We start from the raw sequence: 22,876 nt of genomic DNA, 5'->3' as shown, positions 1-22,876 counted from the left end.
TTATTGACATGTATAATTGCATACAATGCAGTCGTCCACTGTGGGTTGTATGGTATGGAGTCAAGTGTTGCGTCCTGGACAGATATCCACAGTGCAGTCATCCAGCCCCTTCTGGTAGCTTCTGGGGCCAAATTTATTAAAGATCCTAACCCTTAAGTCTAGACATAAATCTTCGAAATGGCAAAGATTTTACCCAAAACCCTATGTCGGTGACTTAAATGCTTATGTCTAGAATGTCTAGACATAAGCATTTAGGTTGCCAACATAGAGATTTAGGTAAAATCTCTGCCATTTTGAAGATTTATGTCTAGACTTAGGGGCTAGGATCTTTTATTGATGTGGTTAGCTACCACATAAAGGTAAATGGATATCATCAGTAAGAGTAGGATTAGATTAAATTCCTAATCTCTTTGGACTTGGTACTGAATTTCTCGTCTGCCATGACATATACAATCAATATTTTATTACTTTGTACAATTTATACAATTATGACCTTTTGGTATGTGTATCTATGTATGAATTATCATTGTTCCTGTTATTATAATTATTAGTGTTTTCTTAATTGAGTTAATGACTAGAATTTTATTTTACATTTTCTTAATATTAGAAATTACATTTGTATACAAAGAGGGAGATGGACTCCCTTATATGATAGATACCAAGAGGTATGGATGCTCGCTGCCCGATTGGTTTAGGGCATCGTTACTTCTGGAGAAGGTCAAGGGTATGGTGGTTCGAACCCTGCCACCGGTGAAGTTGAACCAAGGGCATTATGGTTTGTTAAATTCCACGCTACAAAGTCCTCTGTAAGGGGCACCATCCTAGCCATCCAATGGGAGGAGTTTGTGATGTTAAACCATATCAGAATCATCATATCATTATTATTATTATTATTATTGTTATTATATATATATATATATATATATATGTATATATATATATATATATATATATATATATATATATTTTTTTTTTTTTTACTTGTATCATCAGGGAGTGATCCTAGTACCCTGCATGAGCTCCATGAAAATCAGGTGGTCATCTAAGGCATGCAAATATTACTGGTAGTTCTCCAAAAGCCAGTTAATGATTATTATTATTATTATCAATTATTAATTATTATTACATATGTATTTATTTTACTTGTGTCATCAGGGAGTGATCCCAGTAGCCTGCACGAGCTCCACGAAAACCTGCACAACCCACTCCGGTGTCCTGTCAAGCTCTATGAGTTCTACCTATCCAAGTGGTGAGTATATTCACGTCATTTGTCTTGCATGAGGAGGAGGAGGAGGAGGCAGAGCTTATTCTTGCAGTGTGACACAACAAAAAGATTGGGTGTCTGTACACCAAAAGCTCCCTCTCACTTAGAAGTGAGGTAGCCAGCCAGCCAAGGCATGTGAATTCCCAGCCATCACCCAGTTGTTTCTCCTTATATATTAGCTCTTTGTCGATAAAGAGTCATCCCTGTCTCCCGCCCACTACCCAGATCAGAAGCAGTGCAGCAAGGCACAGCACATCCACGGAAGGGAATCACTGCTTCATTTATTTGGTGGCCCTCCCTCCCTCCCTCCCTCCCATGCCTCCTCATATCGGCAGCTCTCTTGTTTTGTGAGTTTTACATACATACATATACCAAGGGCTTTTTCCCCCTTACAAGGGAGGTAGCCAAAAAGAAAAAGGCATAAAAACCATTCCCTCCCATTCCATCCCTAATACACTCCACTTCCCTCCACCCTCCCTCTTATCTTGGCACTTCCTGGATGACGGGTCATCACTGCATCTTGTCCACTGCCCTGGGTCAGAGGCAGTGTCGCAAGACACAGCACATCCACAGCAAGGCCGCTTCATTAAATCAGCGACGCCCCCCTCTCCGTCCCCCCATGCAGAAAAGGAGAAGACGGGGAGAAATCCCTTCGGGCTGCATCAAAATCTGGTCACACATACTACCTCACCCCCCATCCCCCCACCCATTCCACCTCATGCATCACAACATCATCCATATACAACCCTTCTCCATTCACCCCTGTCTTCTGTCCTCTCTCATCCTTCCTCAACAGACATTCCCCTCTTCCCCAAAGCCCCTTTCACCCCATCCATCCATCTTATCCTAGGTTGCCCCCCCTCATGTTCACTCCCTCCACATCTGCCTTCCATACCTCTTTTACTAGTCTTTCTTCACTCATTCTTTCCATGTGTCCAAACCATCCTATTACTCTTTCATCCACCCTATCTCCCAACTTCCTTACCACCCCAGTTCTCCTCCTCACCTCCTCATTTCTCACTCTATCTAGCCTAGTAACCCCCATCAGACACCTCATCTCAAACACATTCAAACTCCTCCTCCCTTCCTCTCTTATGCTCCATGTTTCTACCCCATACAGTGCTGTTGGCACAATCACATTATTTGCAAAACAACTTAATAGTATTCCATATTCTTTGCAAAACAACTTGATGACATTTACCCTCCTCTTTTTCCCCCAGCCCGGACAGCGTACGTACACACCCCAGCATGTACTACGTGTACCCTGTTCGGGCCTGTGACCCAGACGCACCTGTCTGGTTCTCGAACCAGGGTGTACAGCCAGCCACCCTGCACAAGATGCTCCAGAGAACACTCATGGTCAGTGAGGTGCAGCAGGCTCTCGGGGCACAAGTGGTATGCTGACCCTCTGGCCAACAGTACCACTCCGTCTCCATGACGGATTAGCTGTGTTGTCTGTTGCACCCACCAGGAACTACAACATGCTCCCTGATGGATGGAGCTTCTGCGGGAAGAACTGGCAGAGTGAAGGAAAAAGAGGAAGGGAAGTAGAGACGTAGGTGGCGAAAACGAAACGGAAGAAGGAGAACAAGAAGTGAGAGAGTAAAAGAGGAAAGGAAAATAAGAGTAAAGAAATGAAAGATCTAAATATTAGAATGCAAGTAGAGGTGCACCTTCAAAGGAATACAGTCACAGAAAGAAACAAGGTAAGGGGCCTTGTAACCTTGTACCAGCTGGTGGGTGGGTCTGTTACAGTTGTGTTTTGCACTACGTGGACCCTTGAAGGAGTTGCGCTTGCCCGAGAAGTCCGAACACGTGTTGAAGGTGACGACTGTGGTCACAGCCAAGAAAGAAGATAATGTAGTTTATGAAAAAAAAAAAAAAAGTGCAATTAGAGATGGGGGAAACTGGGAAAGATGTGGTTAATACCAGCAAGGAAAGGACAACAGGTACTTGGTATCTTTGCATGACTGTGCTCAACTTAGATCTGTGCAGAGTGGCAAGTCAGAAACCAAAACGCAAGTGACAGCAGAGTGGGGACACTCCAGAGGAGTGCGTGATGATGGGCAGGCAGGGGTGGGTGAGGAGGAAGAGGTGGCCGACTGCCTGGAAGAAGGAATACATCAGTTGTGACCATGCATTTCCAACCAGAGGATATCATGTGGAGAGTAAGTGTGACCTTGGGTAACAAATTTTTGCAGTCGTCATCTCTCTCTTTTTTTTTTATATATATATATTTTTTTTATTGATATACTGCAGGTGAACGGGGCATGGCACAGGAATCTCACGTGTTTGTAGTAATGCATTCACTTTACATCTGCAGCTGGTGATCATGTCACTGTTTGTTGCACTCAACAGTAGGTACTACTACCACACTCCTGTAGATATTCTTCTTCACCATTCTCTCTAAATTAAGCCCATTCATCTCTCCTCCTCTTTCTCCTTGCTTTTCTTGTATTCAGCATTGTCTAGGAAGTGGTAGAGAGTTTGTATGATGCAAAGTGCATTTAGTTTTTAGTGCAATGATAAAATAGATGCGGGGGGGGCACCTGGGATATGTCTATGGAAATCAATTGATGTATCTGTGTAAGCTTGGGATTCCTGTCATTTTTGCTTAAGTAATCTCACCAGAGGTACGTAAAAATGCTTGTGTACAATCAATTCGTTTATTATGATAGTTTAACTTTCACTCTCCCTCATTTTTTTTTTTATATTTACCCAGTAATTGTACATGAGAGGAAGTGTACTTGTTAGGTGTCATGTCCTTGTCTCTGATGATAAAACTTTGACATGAATTTGTTTATGGTTTTAGATTGGACTATTTCACGCATTGACTCGTCTGTATGGAAAACTGTTCCTCAATATCCCTCCTGCATGTAGTCATCCAATTTGTTCCCATGATTTTGTGACACTCCTAAACCAAGGTATCATCCATCCCTATCAGTTTTACCCTCTCCTTTCATCATTTTACCATCCCCTTTCTTTTGATAATGACAGACCCAGTACTTTTAATGTTTCCCTATATGGTTTGTCGGCTGGGCAGGAGATAAAGTTCCATGTTGCTCTTTGTATTCTCAATGGTATTTGCATCCTTTGGTTTGTGTGAGGACCACATTACTGCTGCTCATTTGTATATATGTATATATATATATATATATATATGTACATACACACATATACACACACACACCTAATCGCAGTACACAGGACAAGAGCTAGACTTATGGGATCCTTTCTTTACACTCCCATTGGTCAAATTCAATTTTAAATTTGCTTATTCTATCTCACTGTACTATTTCTTCTTGCATAGGTCTTCTCCCATAGATCAATGCTTCTGTATGGAAAATGTATTTTCTTATACCTTTCAAATACCTCGTCTTCAGTTTCTCAGGTGTTCCTTTGATTCCACATTAAGAAGTCTTGTTTATTGGTTGCATCCAGTCCTTTCTTGGTTTTGAGTACTTCTGTCATATTATCTCTTTTATTCTATGTTGGCTGCTCCAGTATATTTATCCTCTCTTCATATATTTTGATTACTGCATACAAACAACTTGTCAGAACTACTTGTAGCTATGCATCCACAGCATGGTATCCAGCAATTAGGAACACAGAGACATCCTACAAACAACATGAAATAAACCATTGAAAATAGTAAGTGGCGGCTGCACAAAACAACACCAGTAGTATATCTCATCTCAAAAACCAAAATCATTATTACCATAGAGCAACATACAAGAATGAGATACCCAGCTCTATGTTAGAGCTCTCAAACCCACCCCTTCACACCGTAACTCATACGTAGCCCACTGAAAGCAACATAAAAACAACTCCAGTGGTATTCTACTCGAACAAGTACAACAATCCATTTCCTGTACCCTGCAGCACATCCATACAAAAATATACACACTGTCAGATTCTAAAATAAGCACGTCACAAAGAATTTTCAAATATTATTCTTCACCCAACTCCCCTAGAAATGAACCCTGCAGAGAAATCATTCACTAGACAAGTAAAAGTTATACCAACATTCAATTCACCATCCCACATTATACTAGTACCAACACAGAATTGGCTTGTCAACAGACAGACTTGAGTTGTCTCAGGTGCAATCACCAGTACAGATGACACTGAGCACCACACTGCTGTTACACGCACCTCTTCCAGACTGCTAGACAGAGTTTCTTCAAGGAGTAACTTATAGGCTGGTTTCCTAAAGGCAAGTCTCCAACAAGAGAGAACCAAGGTAATGGATTTATTGGTTGATACCAGCTAGACCTGAAACCCCTCAAGTTGCTGTCTGTCTTTGAATTTTCTCAATTTTTATTGTATCTTTCTTGTTGTACGATGACCATATTACTATAGCATTCTCCAGTCTGAGAAGAAACACGTTTTCAACATGTTTTCTCTTCATTATCAAACTTGCTAAGCTTACTTAAGCATTTGATGGTCTGCAAAAGAGAAAGAGAGGGTTGGGTGGACTGTGTATATTTGGATCTAGAGAAGGAGTTTGACAAGGTACCTCACAATTGACTATTGAGAAAATTGGAGCATATTGGAGAACTCAATAGTAGACTCATTGTTTGAATTAAAGGTTCCTGAAAGACCAATACATGAGAACAGTTGTGAAGGATAAGATGTCAGGTTGGAGGAGGATGGCTAGTGGAATCCCACAAAGTTCTTGGGTTACGTAAATGACATGACGGAAGACACGACAATTTACCAGACATCATTGACGGAAAGAAGAGAAAGAGGTGACTTGTTAGTATTGCCAAAGTCATTAATGGTTTAAGATAGAATTTACAGATCTCTTATTTTTAGGACAGGAAAGCATCATCTGGTCATAAGAACAAATTGAAGAAGATCACATGTTTGAATGACATAAACAACAGTTCTCTACATAGATGTAGTGTAGATGATATCGTCCAAACTAAAACCATAAGCAAATTCAAATCTAGGTATGATGGAGAAAGAGACACGAGCCCAGAAGTGCAGTTCTGTTCCTGTACATTACGATTATGGTCAATAAATACAATGATTTGACTCAGCCAGCCTGCCTATAAGAAGGAAGTGGCATTTTGATATGGTATATACAAAAATACATTTAGGTAAAAAATAAAATACACACTCGCCCACACACACTTCCCGTAAAATACAACTAGGTAAATACACACAGACACACACAGATGACTCAATGGCACAGTGGTAGTGTTCACAGCCACCGCTATGGTAGTCTGAGTTCGAATCCTGCCCAGGGGTGAAATAATTTCAGTATCGCTGTGCTGTGAGTCATTACTCCAGCTTTCGTGGGCAGGGAGTTGGGGGTATGTGTGTTTGTAAGGTCACAGCATTACCCATAGATCGGTCATATATGAGCTCTGAGCTCTCTTCCGGGAGGGAAATAGCTGTCACTCACGAGTCCAACATGCAATCCAAGACCATGGTGAATCACACACACACACATGAATAACACAACTAGGTAGATACACACACACACACATGTATAATACAACTAGGTAGATACACACACACACACACACACATATATCTATACAAAAGGAATTCAGAATAGGTTCATTTGCAATATGTTAATGGTGCTGCCAAGGTATGAGAAAAGAAAGTATAACAAGATTTAGGCTTTATTATGACTGTTAAAGAGTTGTCTCTTTACTGAAGAGACCTATAATCAGTCCCAACAAAGGGTCTCTGATATGATAGAGTGCCATAAATTGAAGGAAACGTAAACTTAGGCCAGAGCAGACGTTTTTTCGTTTTTTTTTTTCCATTTTTGCACCAGATAAACTGTGAAATGCACGTGCAGGCCTGGCAGGCAGAGGACCTGTGATAGCCTTGTGACTGGAGTGCAAGAAGTAATGCCACTGTGTTACGAAATTTGGTGCAAACACAAGGACTTTCGCCAGCAGGTGTCGTAGTACGTGTTGTCATACATCAGTCCTTCAATGTAAGCAGTGTTTAATGCATAAATTCTTTGTTTTAGTCTTGCAAAACAGCAGATAAAGAGGAAAAACATCAAAATGTGTCGAGAGCTACCAGATTTGAAAAGATTGTCAATCGCTTGTGTATGTATAGAAGGAAGCACTGTGATTGTATGGTCTTTGTGTCATTGCATGATTTTTTTTTTCTTTCCTACATAATTTTTTGTAACACAAGATTCAGTGAAAATAACTGAACTGCACTGTACACTCAATTTCTGTGTTGTGCATTGCTCCTGTATTTTAAAATGCACAGGAAATCTTTAGGATGGCCAGGATTAGGATTTTGTATAAATTATGTGTATTGCAGTTTTCATTTTGTGTAGCTGCTGCAACATCGTAGATAAGATGAACACAGTTTTAATCAAACAGTGAACTGTGTAGCTACAGGATCAGCTGCTTGATATAAAACTTCTGTAACATAATAGAAAAGATATATGTATATACATATATATATATTTTTCTTTTTAATTTTTGCTCTACCTGATTTGTGTGAATGATAATATTAGTGTTTATGCTCACCCCTTACTCCAGCCTCTCCTGGCAGGCACCGTATTTTGACAGGGGAGGGAGGGGACACCAAGGGTCAGACATTGTCATCTATCAAAGGATGCTGTAGTTACTGTTGAAGTGCTTGCAGTTTTTCCGTACAACAGTTACTGCAGTAAGTCAATCAATAACAAAGAATTTTATTTCTTTTTCTTTTGATCTGTAGTGTTTCTAAATTAAGTACGGTAATTGTGAAAAACCAGTCGAGTCCATTTGATTTATTATTATTATTGTTTTTTATTTTTTATTCTTAGTAATTTATTTTTTATTTCATTATTATTATTATTGTTATTTCTTTTCTTTTTTTTATAAGTCAAAGGGAGACCTTGGATTTCCAGAGATTGAGGAATCAGATGATAAAAAGGACCCAAAATTTCAAGACATGTCTGACCTTTTGGGCAACAGCAGTCCATAGGGAAAGCTCATTGGTTTGTTTGTTGTCATTGAAGTTCAACATAACCATCCAAGCCTTTTACATTGTTATTGATTGACAGTCATTTAAAACTGGTTGCTCCCAGTTATTTAGGAAGAAAAAACTATGTCTCATCAATTTTAAGTGAATTTTGAAGATAAATAATTTGTAGTTGTGATTGATGGAAACTGCTTGACCTAGAATGCTAAGAAAAAAGTGAATTCTTCTCTCTTTGAAATGTGGTGTATTACACAAACTAATCCCCCCTCAAAAGCCATCTTCAGCAGTGTTGCCTAGAAGGAAGGAAGGAAGGAACTGCTGGCCATCAGAATAGGTGGAGTTAAAGGCAAGTGATGTCTGGATAAGTTTTCCACAGAGGAACCTGCTAACTGGTAACCTGGAAGAAGATCCGGGATGAAACAAGTGTTGAGATATCACTTGCCTCTGTATCAAGTTATTGCAATCCACAATTTTAGTGCAAATCCAGATTCTTAGCAGGTATAAGATTGCCAAATCTTCTTTCTCCAAAACATGGTTTGATAAATATTTCATGGTGTGAAGACAACTTGTTTTTCAAAAAAGAATGTGGTATACATACATCAAATTACTTGTTTCAATTGGTTTGCTTATTTGGAGAAGAGATATGACCATCTGACCTATCTGTATACAGGTCCTTGAATTGCATTTTATATTGTTGGTAGCTAGATCATGCTTTATACTTTATTCCTCAATGGTCAACATTTCCTTAAGAATAACATATGCTATATTTCTAAGAGGCACTCTAAGAGTTGTTACAGTATTGGGTGAGCACAGGAGATAGTTCAGCCCTTGTACTTCTGATAAATGAATCCTTCTTACCTAGCCATGGAGGGGTAGGTAATAGATGGAAAAGAGTAACCTTTTATTTATTTATCTTTATTATTGTTGTTGTCTTCTTTATCTTTGTTTTGTTCACGGTTCAGACGACTCGGCCAGTAATGCCATACAGACACTATTGATGACAGTGTTTATCATCAGGTGACCTGTCTTAAGTTCATGTGAAACTTTAGTTAAGCATATATTATCTGGCCAAGTCGTCTTGGATCTGTTTTAGCAAGAAAAAAAAAAAAAAAGTCTGTGACAGCAGCATTGCAGTATAAGTCTGCCTGCCATCTGCCGTTCCTGACTCAACAAACAGCTTAATACTTAAGAGGTCGCTGGGCATCATAGTAGTGGTGAAATGTTGCCACTACAGTCAATGTACAGATCAGTTTGGGCATTCCAGTGTAATATAGATTTTGTATTTCCATGTCAGATGTTTCATTTCAGTCCTTGGATGGCAGTGACCATTCTTATATGTTTTTCCTGGGTGCTGCCAACCTATTTTATTCATCAAATGCTGCAATTTCCAAAATCTGCCAACCCCTCACTTCTATCTCTCTTGTCAACTTCAGTTGTATTTCATAACACTTTTTCATAAATGGAGAGCAGTCGTCGCCAACTGTTCTCTCCCTACAACTTTGAGCAGGTAAAATAGAAACAGTTCTTCACTGATACAACAGAGATAACTACACCCATCCCCCGGCTATCGCGCCTAATTGGTGCGGCTAAAGCCGCGCGATAGCTGAAAACGCGATAGCGGAACTTAAGTACTAATGGTATTAATTATAATTCGTACCCAGACCAAAAATTGTCCTCCAACTTGACCAATATTTCTCCTTTATCTTCACTGTTTTCACCTTAACAAAATTGCTTAAACATACAATCCAGTGTTGTAATATAAAAACACATCAAGGCTATAGAATGAAAAATAGACATTTCATAGACATTTATTTTACCTTTTTGAGGGTGGTGAGGGGTTTGGGTGGGTTAGAGGAGTTCCGAGGCTGGGGTGGCTTGTTACTGACCACCCACTTGACGTTGTATCTCGTCGAGGAAGTCATCTATGGCTGTAGGAGTCTCAAAACCCTTAAAATAATCCGCATCATCCCCAGAATCCTCTTGTGATGGTCCTGGTTGTGGGTCGGCTGGTTGTGTCACGGCGCGCCGGCGTAAAGCAAGGTTTACACGCTACGATAAATTGTAGCGATTTATTGTAATGAAAAGGTTCTTACAATTTGTCATTACGTGTAAACAGATCGTAGCGATTTATCGCTACGATCTCCTGTTAATTACACGTCGTAATGACAAATTGTAACAACCTTTTCATTACAATAAATCGCTACAATTTATCGTAGCGTGTAAACCTTGCTTAAGAATGTTGTGATCTGGCGTTGCTGCAGGGTGTTGATGTGGGAATGATGCTGTTCGTTGTAACCTTCTAGTGCTCTAATTACGAGCGAACATCTTGCTTCACTGTTGATGGAGCTATCTTGCTCAAAGAGGTGCCGCATCCTGATGCCCCAGTCGATCAGTTTCTTGACGCCGGCTATGGTGAGTCCCGCACGCGTGGTTACCTGACCCTCCTCCTCCTCCTCCTCATGTTCTCCTCTCTCATCATCCCCGTCCTCTTCCATGATGTCAGCAACTGTAACAGGGGCTGGCTGCTGTATCATTTCCAGGATTTCACCCTCTGTTGTGGCCTCAAAACCACCTCCAGGAACTTGGCGGGCCTCTTGTGCAGCTGCCTCTGCCTCGGCCTTCGATGACTCTGTGGCTCACCTTCCACTCTCCCACGTCGGTCCTCCAACACATTTCGCCATGCATGGTGAATTGTCTTTTGGGTCACATTTTTCCAGAAGTGTTCAAAAAGAAATTGAATACTGTTTGTACTGTAGTACTCACATATTCACGGAGTGGGGCCTGAGAACAAGTGACAAGTCACTTCTACAAAAAATGTTGCAGCTATCACGTGCCAACACTCGTACACAGCGCACCGTGTAGGAGCAGTGTGGTGGCCTGTACATGTAAACAAACCCTCGACCAATCAGCGTGCAGCTCAAGCCAACAAAGTTGGCCGCCGCCCGTGACGTCACGGGGGCGCGTGATAGCAGCCGCGCGCCGCGCCGCGCGATATGAAAATTTGGGCGAGAGGTGCGCGATAGCAGCTGCACCCTAAGGCCGACCAGCACCCTAAGGTTTGGGTCTTTTAATGTGCGTGGATGTGGTACAGATGAGAGTAAAAGGGAAGAGATAGGTAGTATGTTTGTGAGAAGAAAGATGGATGTGTTGGCTTTGAGTGAAACTAAGTTGAAAGGGAAGGGTGAGTGTAAGTTTGGGAGTGTAAGTGGGAGGTTATCAGGAGTGAAGAGAGGGCGAGGGAGGGAAGGGGTGGCTATTTTAGTAAGTGAAGAGATAGGTAAACGTGTAGTGGAGTGGAAGGAGGTTTCCTCAAGGATAATGTGGATGAAGGTGAAATTGGGAAAGGAGGTGTGGGTCTTTGTAAGTGCATATGGGCCTGGCAGTGAGAAGACTGTAGAAGAAAGGGAGGCCTTTTGGATAGATTTAAATGAGTGCATAGAGGATTTAGGGAGAAATGTCAATGTAATAGTACTGGGAGACCTTAATGCTAGGGTAGGAAATGGTCCAACTGATGGAGTGGTTGGGAAATGTGGAATTCCAGGACAAAATCGTAGTGGAGAGTTGATGGTGGATGTGTGTCTAGAGAGTTGATGATAGCAAATACAGTGTTTCGGAAGAAAGTCAAGCATAAGTACACATGGGAGAGGGTGGTGGATGGAAGGGTGGTTGATGGATTATGTAGTGGTAAATAGGACTATGATAGGGAGAGCTAAGGATGTACATGTGCTAAGGGGAGAGGGTGGGGGAATATCAGATCATTTTTTGGTGGAAGGTAAGTTGAGGGTGGAGGATAGATGGAGAAAAAGGAAAGGGACAAAAGGTAGGGAGGTGCTTAGAGTGAACTCTTTAAATGAAAAGGAGAAGGAGTACAAGAAAAAGCTGAAGGAGGAGTGGGAGGGAGTAAAGGATAAAGTAGAGCTAGGTGTGTAGGAGGAATGGGGATGGTTCAAGGAGGGAGTCACAAAGTGTGCAAGGATGGTGTGTGGAACAAGAAGGACAGGAGGAAATAGAAGGAAGGGTAGTGAATGGTGGGATGAGGAAACAAAGAAGGTTGCAGAAGAGAAGAAGCGAGCTTTCACAGATTGGTTACAAAATAGGACGAGGGAGTCATATGAGAGGTACAAAGAAAAGAAAAGAGAATTAAAGCAAAAGGTAAAGGAGGCAAAGAGGAGAGCAGATGTGAAGTGGGGTAAGAGTATGACAGAAAAATTTGAAAGTAATAAAAAAATGTTTTGGAAAGAAATTAAGAGAGGAAGAGGAGGCGAATCAAGTAGAGAAGAAAAGGTAAAAGGTGCAGATGGAGAGATGATAATGGAAGAGAAGGCAGTAAGGGGAAGATGGGCAGAATATTTAAGGGAGTTGCTAAATGTTAGGGAGGGAAAGATAGTTGCAGTGGGAAATGCTAAGAAAATGACTGTGATGAGTGAGGAGAAATAAGGAAGGATGAAGTGAAGGCAGTTGTTAAGATGATGAAAGCAGGTAAGGCACCTGGTCTGGATGGATGCCATGCAGAATGTCTAAAAAAAGGAGGTACAGTGATGGTGGACTGGCCTTGTGAGGTTATATAATGTTTGCTGGAGAGAGGGTAGAGTGCCGGAGGACTGGAGGAGTGCCTGTATAGTTCCACTTTACAAGGGAAAAGGGGACAAGTGTGAATGTAGTAGTTTCAGAGGGATTAGCTTGTTAAGTGTAGTTGGGAAGGCTTATGGGAGGATCTTGATTGAGAGGATTAGGAGAGGAACAGAAGGAGTAGTTGGTGAGGAACAGTGTGGATTTAAGACGGGTAGAGGTTGTGTAGATCAGATCTTTGTGGTAAGACAGATATGTGAGAAAGCTATAGGAAAGGGGAAGGATGTTTTTTTTTTTGGCTTTTATGGATCTGGAAAAGGCTTACGATAGGGTAGACAGAAAGGCACTGTGGGAGGTACTGCAGATATATGGGATAGGAGGAAAGCTTCTAAGAGCTGTCAAGAGTTTTTATGAGAGTAGTAGAGCTTGTGTCAGTATTAGAAATGGAGAGAGTGAGTGGTTCGAGGTAAAGGTGGGACTTCGTCAAGGATGCGTTATGTCGCCCTGGCTGTTCAACTTATACATGGATGGTGTAGTGCGAGAGGTTAATGTAAGGGTGGCGGGTCAGGGATTGGAGATGGTAAAAGAAAATGGAGAAAAGTGGGAGGTGAGTCAGCTGTTGTTTGCTGACGACACTGCGTTTGTAGCAGGATCGGAGGAGGGACTGAGGAAGTTGGTGACAGAGTTTGGGAGAGTATGTGATAGAAGAAAGCTAAAGATAAATGTGGGTAAAAGTAAGGTGATGAAATGTACAAGGGGTGAAAGTAGCAGTAGACGGGAAGTGAGCTTTAAGGGGAAGTGAGCTTTAAGGGAGAGCGACTGGAGGAAGTGGATAGTTTTAGATACTTGGGTGCAAATGTGGCAGGGAAAGGTGGAGTGAAGGTGTAGGTAGAACGTAGATTGAGAGAAGCGAGTAAATGCCTTGGTGGATTGAAGAGTGTAATGAGGAATAGACATTTGGGAATGGATGCTAAGAGGAGCCTGTATGAAGGAGTGATTGTTCCAACAGCACTGTAATGGGCAGAAACATGGAACATAAGAGAGGAAGAGAGAAGGAGTTTGAATGTGTTTGAGATGAGGTGTCTGAGAAGTATGATGGGGGTTACTAGGCTAGACAGAGTGAGAAATAAGGAGGTGAGGAGAAGAACGGGGGTGGAAAGGGAGTTGGGAGATAGGGTCGATGAAAGAGTATTAGGATGGTTTGGACACATGGAAAGAATGAGTGGAGAAAGACTAGTAAAAGAGGTATGGAAGGCAGATGTGGAGGGAGTGAACATGAGGGGACGTCCTAGGATGAGGTGGATGGATGGGGTGAAGGGGGCTTTGGGGAAGAGGGGAATGTATGTTGAGGAAGGACGGGAGAAGACAGAAGACAGGGGTGAATGGAGAATGGTTGTATATGGATGATGATGTGATGCATGAGGTGGGATGGGCGGGTGGATGGTGGTGAGGTAGTATGTGTGAGCAAAATTTGACGCAGCCTGACGGGATTTCTCCCCGTCTTCTCCTTTTCTGCATGGGGGGGACGGAGAGGGGGGGTCACCGATTTAATGAAGCGGCCTTGCTGTGGATGTGCTGTGTCTTGCGACACTGCTTCTGACCCAGGGCAGTGGACAGGATGCAGGGATGACCCGTCAACCAGGAGGTGCTAAGATAGGAGGGAGGGTGGAGGGGAGTGGAATATATAGAAAATGGAATGGGTGGGAGTGTTTTCTATGCCTTTTTCTTTTTGGCTACCCCCCGTGTAGGGGGAAAAAGCCTTTGGTATATGTATGTATGTATGTATCACTGTGTCTTGGGTTTTTTGTTTATTTGCCTGTGTATTAGCCTGGGTGACTGACTAGGAGTCTGGCTGTGGTTTTGAGGTAGTGGCGGAAGGGCATGATGATGTAGACATTTTCTGTTATTTTGAATTCGAGAATGTGCTTGTTTTGAGGTTCTGTAACGTTGATGTCCTATTGAATTGTCATATACAGTAACATGCACGTAAGAAATACTGCGTATCTAATAGTATGTATAAAAGCACATGCACTGGAGAAATGTTTTGTATGTACTTATGTGTTTATTTAAGCGTTTTATACATTCATTCATATACTTACGTATGCATTTAAAATTATTTATATGTGTCAAGTGGCGCGCACTGGTCAACTATAAATTCAAGCTTGGCATAGAACATTTTATTTTCAAGGATATATATATACCACAGTGGTCTTCACTACTGCAACAATTACAAATAAAATGAATAAATAAAGTAATAGACATAATACATTAGTAATGAAGAAATAGATCAAACAACTTTGTAGCGAAAATATAAAATAAAGATTAGTCTTCCCTTCATATTCCATATTCTTACATTTTCTTTCGCCAGTTGTACATTTCCGTTTTCTCCAGCTTGGAGTAAACAAACGTCAAGAAATTCATAACAAAAACTGAATTGTAGCGTTGCAAGAACATTTGACATTTTCTTCACATTTGTGATCTCTCAAAGATTGTGTACACAGAAGAAAATCACACAGGTAATGAGTAATTCATCTGTAGGCATTTTCACAATCAGGAATATTGATTAATGGACCCGAAAGAGCCAGTTTATAGATCAGTAATTTAAATAAGTATTGAATGCACTGATGAGAAAGCGATGGGTCAATAACGAGACCAAATGAAAGACTGGCGTGCTGAAAGAACCTTAATATCCTATGTAATGTATAAGTGGTTACAGTGAAATTTAATATTGTTTTGGGGTTAGCGGCAATTGTAATACATTGAACTCTATTTCAACGGAGAACAGAAACTACTAGAATGTAGTTTACGTAATATGTTAATGTTTCAGAATACTAATTTAAGTGTCAGTGGAATTGATGTGAGGTGGTTCCATCGCAACAAGGTAACCTAACCTTGAGCTTTTAGGTAAATTTCTACAATCCCGCATGCATGGAATATGGATACCAAAATTAGTGTGTCCAGTATATTCTGTATGTCAACATACTTAAAAGTAAAAAGACCAAAAAATATAATAAAAGTAAAAATGAGTAAACATATAATTAAAATCCCAGCAAAATGTTTTGATGGGCACGTATTATGGGTGCGATAGATTAGAATTAATATTAGAAAAAAAAATCATTCAATGCAAATTTCATAAAATAGCATTTCCCCACGATATGATTATTTGGAGACTAGGCAACATATGCATCTCTATGTGATAAATTAAACTGAACATCGGAATCATATGAAAAATTCCGTTCTAGGCAAACATAATCAAAATTAGTAAAATGTGGAACATTAATCCATTTATTATTATGAATATTGCAAGTAGTTTTCAAGGAAATTGATATTTGAAAAATATGTGAGTTTCATCTCGAGACAATGTTCATCAACAAAAATGTAAAATGTATAGAATTAATCCATTGATTATGAACATTGCAAGTCGTTTCCCAGGAAATGGTTAATTGAAAGACAGGCGACAGTTACATTTCGACAACCTTAACCCCCCACCCACACATCCGCCAACCAAGCATAGAAATAATAAGATTAGAACTAGATATCTTATATAAATACCATGAACAATATTCAATTCCAATTAAGCATTTTAAAAAAAAAAAAAAAAAAAAAAAAATAGAAAAATAAAAAATTAAACTCTACCCAACAGCAGTTATACATGGTTTAAAAAATAGAATAAAATGAAGATGGTGCATATAGCAACTTAACCACTCCATAACGATGGCGTCCACGTAGGCGTCATAAGGCGTGAGTGGTACACAGAGGATGCCAACGTTGGCGTCTTGATTATATATATATATATATATATATATATATATATATATATATATATATATATATATATATATATATATATATTGTAGTGCATGAGTTAACCCCGGATTCTGTAAACTGGATTGATCATGTTTTATGTGTTTATTATTACTCATTGTAAAAAAGAACGAGTAGTGTGATGCATCGTGCGTTCGGCAGCCGATGCTGCGCGTGAGATTTTCAGTTGTACTGAAGTCGTTAATATGAACCAACTCAAATACTGACGCAAAGCGCATGCGCATGCCAGCTAACTTTTTCTCTTTCTCCTCCTGTACCTTCACATAAAGACACACTATCCACATTAATATCCAAAATTAATTTGTTTGGATCTCGGTGCTTATCATGCGGCTATTGCTAATGAGTGCATTTTTTTTTTTTTTTTATGATTATTCGGTTATTCCAGTGGTAATTTAGTGGTAGAGGCAGAAAAAAATAAGGTATAGGTAACCTGAAACAAGACGTAGTTTGAGAGAGAGACTAAAAGGAAGTGAATTTGTGGTATGGATGTGCTGCGAGTATGGGTATACAGTTGGCTGACGCGTATAGTGGATTGTGTAAACACTCCTTGTATGATTATATATTTATTTCATTACTGTCATTGTATTATTTGCGCCTTTTTGTAGGAGTACCAAGAATTCTGTATTCACAGAGCGATGTATCACTCACCTTATTTCCTAGTTCTTCAGATTCCTGTTTCTTCGCTAATGAAGCGAATTTGAGTTGAATAATTAATTTGATTAGCACAACAAAGACAAGTGTGCGGCCACTTTGGAGGCAGAACCAAAACTAACCGACACCAAGCTTACTTAGCGCGGGAAAACGTACCCGAATTCGGATATATTTTTAGAATTTTGTTTTGCTCTTATATTTCTATTATATGTTTTTCAGTCAAGTAACAATTACTGTCGTCTTTGGGTAGTTGGAGGGTGCGAGTGATAGAGGGTGTCAGGGTGGCATTTTGACTGAACTATTAGAATTTGTTCATCAATCTTAATATAGTAACATCTACCAATGTGTTTATTTGTTTGTTTATTTAATGATTCATCTATTTATGTTAGCATATATCCATTCCAGACAATTTCCACACAAGGCCAGTATCAACGCGACCATGACGTAATGACGCGCGGTATTTTGTAATTACAAGACCATTCGTGCAAGTATTGAAAAATACAGGCTTCGTTAATTACACACAAGGAAAACCACAATTAACATTCGTAATAGACAGTATGCGTGTATGATAACTGAACTAACGTCTATAAAAGTGCTACCGTGTGTTGATTTGAGTATGAGAGGAAAAATTCTGCACGGTGTTGATATTACATGTTCTCCACAAATCGCGTATTACTTAATTACGGCCAGGAAACTAATCTTTCCAGATTGGATAGATCCCAAATGTAGACATTAAAGAGCCTTTTCTTTTCAGGTTGACACTTGAACCGTCCAGGTTTTAGTTGAAGTGGTGGCTGTGCGTTGTATGTAATCCGCCATGCACACGGAGAGGAAATCTTTTCAGTGTAACATATGCGACTGCACCTATTCACTAAAGTGTAACCTGAAGAGGCATATCAAGAGCCACACAGGAGAGAAGCCTTTCCAGTGTGACCTTTGCGATGCAGCTTTCACCCGGAAGAGTACTCTGGGTTACCACCTGACCTCCCACACTGGAGAGAAGCCGCTCCGTTGCGACGTCTGCGACGCGAGGTTCACGGTGAAGAGCGCTCTCAAGAGGCACGTCATGAGCCACACTGGCGAGCGCCCTTTCAAGTGTGACCTCTGCAGCGCCGCCTTCTGCATCAAGGGCGCCCTCAACAGACACCTGAAGACCCACACGGGGGAGAAGCCTTTCAAGTGTGACTTGTGCGATGCGACGTTCTCGGAGAAAGCCAACCGCAAGAAACATGTCATGACCCACACGGGCGAGACGCCTTTCGGCTGCGACCTGTGCGAGGCAAGTTTCTCGCGGAAGACGAAGCTGCAGAGGCATCGCATGGTGTCCCACTGTACAGGGGAGAAACCCTTCAGATGTGGCCTCTGCGACGCTTCCTTCACGGAGAAGTGCAACTTCAACAGACACGTGTTGACCCACACAGGAGAGAAACCGTTCCACTGTGACTTTTGCGCCGCGGTCTTCGCGGGCAAAGGTAATCTGAAAAGACACATGATGACCCACACAGGCGAGAAGCCTTACCAGTGCGACCTGTGCGACGCCGCCTTCGCCGGGAAGGACAACCTCAAGAACCACCTGATGACCCACACCGGAGAGAAGCCGTACCAGTGCGACCTGTGCGACGCCGCCTTCTGCCAGAAGGGCGCCCTGACGTGTCACGTCATGACACACACGGGTGAGAAGCCGTACCAGTGCGACGTGTGTGACGCAGCTCTGACGAGGAAGATCGATCTGAGGTATCACATGATGACCCACACGGGCGAGAAGCCGTTTCGCTGTGACCATTGCGATTCGGCTTTCCTGCGCCGGGCCTCCCTCAGGATTCACGTCAGGAGCCACACAGGCGAGAGGCCCTTCCCCTGTGGTATTTGCGGAGCGGCCTTCACGAGGAAGCACGTCCTCACGAGGCACGTCATGACCCACACAGGTGAAAAACCGCACCAGTGCTCCCTGTGCGACGCCGCCTTCTCGCAGAAGGGGGCTCTGAAGAGGCACGCCGTCACCCACACAGGAGAGAAGCCTTTCAAGTGCGAATTTTGCGGCGCCGTTTTCTCCGAAAAGGGTTACGTCAAGCTCCACATGAAGACCCACATCGAGGAGAACCGTTTCAAGTGTGACCTGTGCGACGCGGCCTTCTCGCGTCAACGCAAACTCGACAAGCACGCAGTAGCCCACGCGGGGTCGAGGCCCTTCAAGTGCGACCTCTGCGCCGCGACGTTCGCGGAGAAGGGTAAGCTGACGAGGCACATCAAGACCCACACGGGAGAAAAGCCTTTTGGGTGTGACGTGTGCCGTACCGCTTTCTCTGAAAAATATCTCCTCACAAATCACATGAAAACGCACACAAGGAAAGGACCCTCCTAATGTCAACCTCCGGACGTCGCGTGACGACTCAGAAGAAGATTGTGTCGTCTTTGTTGAAAGGAACGCACGGCAGGAAAAAACGGGATTATGAGATTTATTCTAATATAGTCTTATATTTTGTACATAGAAACCGAGAATACGAGGTTGATTTCTATTTTGTACATAGAAAGCCAGAAATCGACATTTAATCTTACAGTCTTGATACATGTTTTGTAACAAAGTGTATATATATATATATATATATATATATATATATATACATACACATACATAGCAGCTGTCGCTTGGGATCGAACTCGGGCCTGGGGTGTTCATGACGGCTTTTTTTTTTTTTTTTTTTTTTTTTTTTATTCCTGTATCGTAGGTACGTGATAAGGTTAGAGGAGTTGCGTAGCTACAGTAATGCATCGGTAGAGCGGTCGCATGGTAACAAGCTAGGCTCGGGCTCGATCCTAGGCGACAGCCGGCATGATTACTTTTAAGACTTCACTGTGACGAAAAATTTATTCCATTATATATATGTGCGCATATATATATACATATATATGTATATGGAAATAAACTCTACTACTGGGATTCGAACCCTCGCCTGAGCAGCTTGCTTTTTATAAGACGAAGACCGTACCATCACGCCATGACTCTACAAAACGGAACGACTTAGTTCACGGACTAATAATTAATTTCCAAATGTCATAATGGCACACACACACACACACACACACGGCTCGGTGGCGGATTGGTAAAGCACTGGCCTCACAAGCCAGAGAACCGGGGTTCGATTCCCCGGTCGGGCGGAGATAAGTTGGGTTTGTCTCCTTTCATGTGTAGCCCCTGTTCACCTAGCAGCGAGTAGGTACGGGACGTTAGTCAAGGAGTTGTGACCTTGCTGTCCCGGTGTGTGGTGTGTGAGTGGTCTCAGACCTACCCAGAGATCGGCTAATAAGGAGCTCTGAGCTCACTGCCGTAGGGTGGTGTCTGGCTGTCTCGACAGAGACTGCAGCAGATCCGATGTGAATACACACACACTCTCTCTCTCTCTCTCTATGGGAAACATATTCGGAGACTGAGACGCTGTCGGAACTGAAATGGAAAAAAGTTGATGTGGTTGATATATACACATCACCGGTGCTCTCTGTTATATTCCTGGCTGTTTCATCCAACAAAAACGTAATCTGTTTCACAAATCTAGTTTTCCTGTATTCCTTTCTAAGCTGTTGAGTATTTTAAACATCATGCACACTATGATCTTGGATCACGTGCTGAGCTCGTGATCGAGAGGTATTACCCTCCCGGATGAGAGCTCAGAGTTCTTTGTCCACCAGGTGTGTAGTACCGGCTCGCAGTGTATTCATGATGAAATGTTCAGCGCTGGGCAGGATTCGAACCCTGAACAGTTTTGTATATTGTAGGAATGTATATAAGATAATAACAGTAATAATAATAATAGCATAATTACTAATAATAATGGTAGTAAGGATTGATAATACATTCATGATAAGATTATAAATGATAATTATCGCCCTATGTGTATAGGAAATAATATGGTTATAGATATATTTCTGTTTTAATTTGTATAATTTAAGAAATTTTAGATTTGATTGCTAAATTCTGTTTTTTATTGGAGTGAATTTTTTCTCTTAAATATCTTCAAATAAACGTACTTGGAATCGATAATTGTTGAATTGAATCCTTTTTTAGAAATTGAATGTAAACATTCAGTGTCTGTTGGTGGTCAAGCGAAAACCTGTGTCTATATTTGACATTTACTCATGGGGGGACGGAGAGGGGGGTCGCCGATTTAATGAAGCGGCCTTGCTGTGGATGTGCTGTGTCTTGCGACACTGCTTCTGACCCAGGGCAGTGGACAAGGTGCAGGGATGACCCGTCATCCAGGAGGTGCTAAGATAAGAGGGAGGGTGGAGTGTATGCGTGGAAATGATTTTATGCCTTTTCCTTTTTGGCTACCTCCCTTGTAAGGGGGGAAAAGCCTTGGTATATGTATGTATGTGTATATATATATATATATAGGAGGGGCGAGCAGAAGTGTGACTCGGGTCTCTTTCGACGTAGGTCGACTTTGACGGAACTCTTTAACCCTTTAACTCTTTAACTCCGATGACAAGATTTTTGTCATTTGGTCAAATAAAACAAAAAATCATAAAACACCAAAATGTTTTATCAAACACCAGAAAAATATGACGTCAGTCCTCCTCGCTTCGCTCAAACAGTTTGTCAAACATTCCCATGGTCAAGCATAACTTCAAATACGTTTGACAAACCGTTTGACAACCATTCACACGGTCAAACATCACTTCATACACGTTTGACAAACATGTTTGCCCGCAAATAATCAACGACGTTGCTATATGAAGGATATCTTTACATTTTTTTTTTTTTTTTTTTATCCGTTCAGAAGAGTCACGATATTTCTTTCTTTGTGGTCGAGATGAAGTACCAGCCAAGTATTGATCGACTTTGACTTCATTATAGCTTTGTTCGTTGATTTAGCACACTTTACCTTTGATAATGAAATAGTTACTTTCATAGCCTTTATTTAGAACACTACAAAAACAAGGTAGAAATTCTTTTCGTATTTATTAAGAATAGTTAAAATTCTTTAATGACAGAACTTTTGAAAATGACAAATTAGTACTTAAAACTATTGCATAGGACATTTGAGACACATGTTGCTGGACACCACGTCCCTAATATTTGGAATTTTTTCGACTGCCTGAAGAAAGAACAAAACTATAATGAAGTCAAAGTCGATCAATACTTGGCTGGTACTTCACCTCAACCACAAAGAAAGAAATATCGTGACTTCTGAACGGAAAAAAAAACCATTGTAGAGAGATATCCTTCATATAGCAACGTCGTTGATTATTTGCGGGCAATAGCCCATAACCTAGCTTTATTACTTTAAGTAAACCAATTTATAAGTTTAGTTTAAACTAATTTGTCATTTTCAATAGTTCTGTCATTTAAAGAATTTTAACTTTTCTTGATAGATACTACGAAAAGAAATTCTTATCCTAAATAAAGGTTATGAAAGTAATTATTTAATTATCAAAAGTAAAATTATGCTAAATCAAGGATGAAAACACGACCTAGTTATATATTTCAAATTAGAATATTTTTATTTTTATCTTTCGATGAATTGTGTATATTGAGGAACTGAGCGTGTCGATGAATTGTTGTCGGTGAATTCGCCGGATGCCAAAATATATATTATTATTTTCATTATTTTATATTTC

The 22,876-nt window shown here is 41.0% G+C and overlaps 2 protein-coding genes across 2 annotated transcripts in view; both read left to right on the top strand.

Annotated features, from left to right (window-relative positions):
• Positions 1–9,503, top strand: part of woc (zinc finger protein without children) — a 118,377-nt gene extending 108,874 nt beyond the window's left edge. Inside the window, exons 21-22 of the mRNA XM_076195871.1 lie at positions 1,156–1,249; positions 2,485–9,503. Coding sequence (XP_076051986.1) covers positions 1,156–1,249; positions 2,485–2,668 — 278 coding nt within the window. The 3' untranslated portion in view covers positions 2,669–9,503. The remainder of the gene's footprint in view (positions 1–1,155; positions 1,250–2,484) is intronic.
• A 5,511-nt stretch (positions 9,504–15,014) lies between these two features.
• Positions 15,015–21,240, top strand: LOC143031701 (uncharacterized). Its single transcript, XM_076195870.1, has 2 exons — positions 15,015–15,300; positions 18,015–21,240. The coding sequence occupies exon 2, from the start codon at positions 18,078–18,080 to the stop codon at positions 19,620–19,622; it is 1,545 nt and encodes a 514-aa protein (XP_076051985.1). The 5' UTR covers positions 15,015–15,300; positions 18,015–18,077; the 3' UTR covers positions 19,623–21,240.
• Positions 21,241–22,876: the final 1,636 nt, after the last annotated feature.

This window comes from Oratosquilla oratoria, chromosome 12 (genome assembly GCF_046742065.1).
Source record: "Oratosquilla oratoria isolate Oo_2021 chromosome 12, ASM4674206v1, whole genome shotgun sequence".
NCBI classification, from domain to species: Eukaryota; Metazoa; Arthropoda; class Malacostraca; order Stomatopoda; family Squillidae; genus Oratosquilla; species Oratosquilla oratoria.
This window is presented reverse-complemented; position numbering and strand designations above follow the sequence as displayed.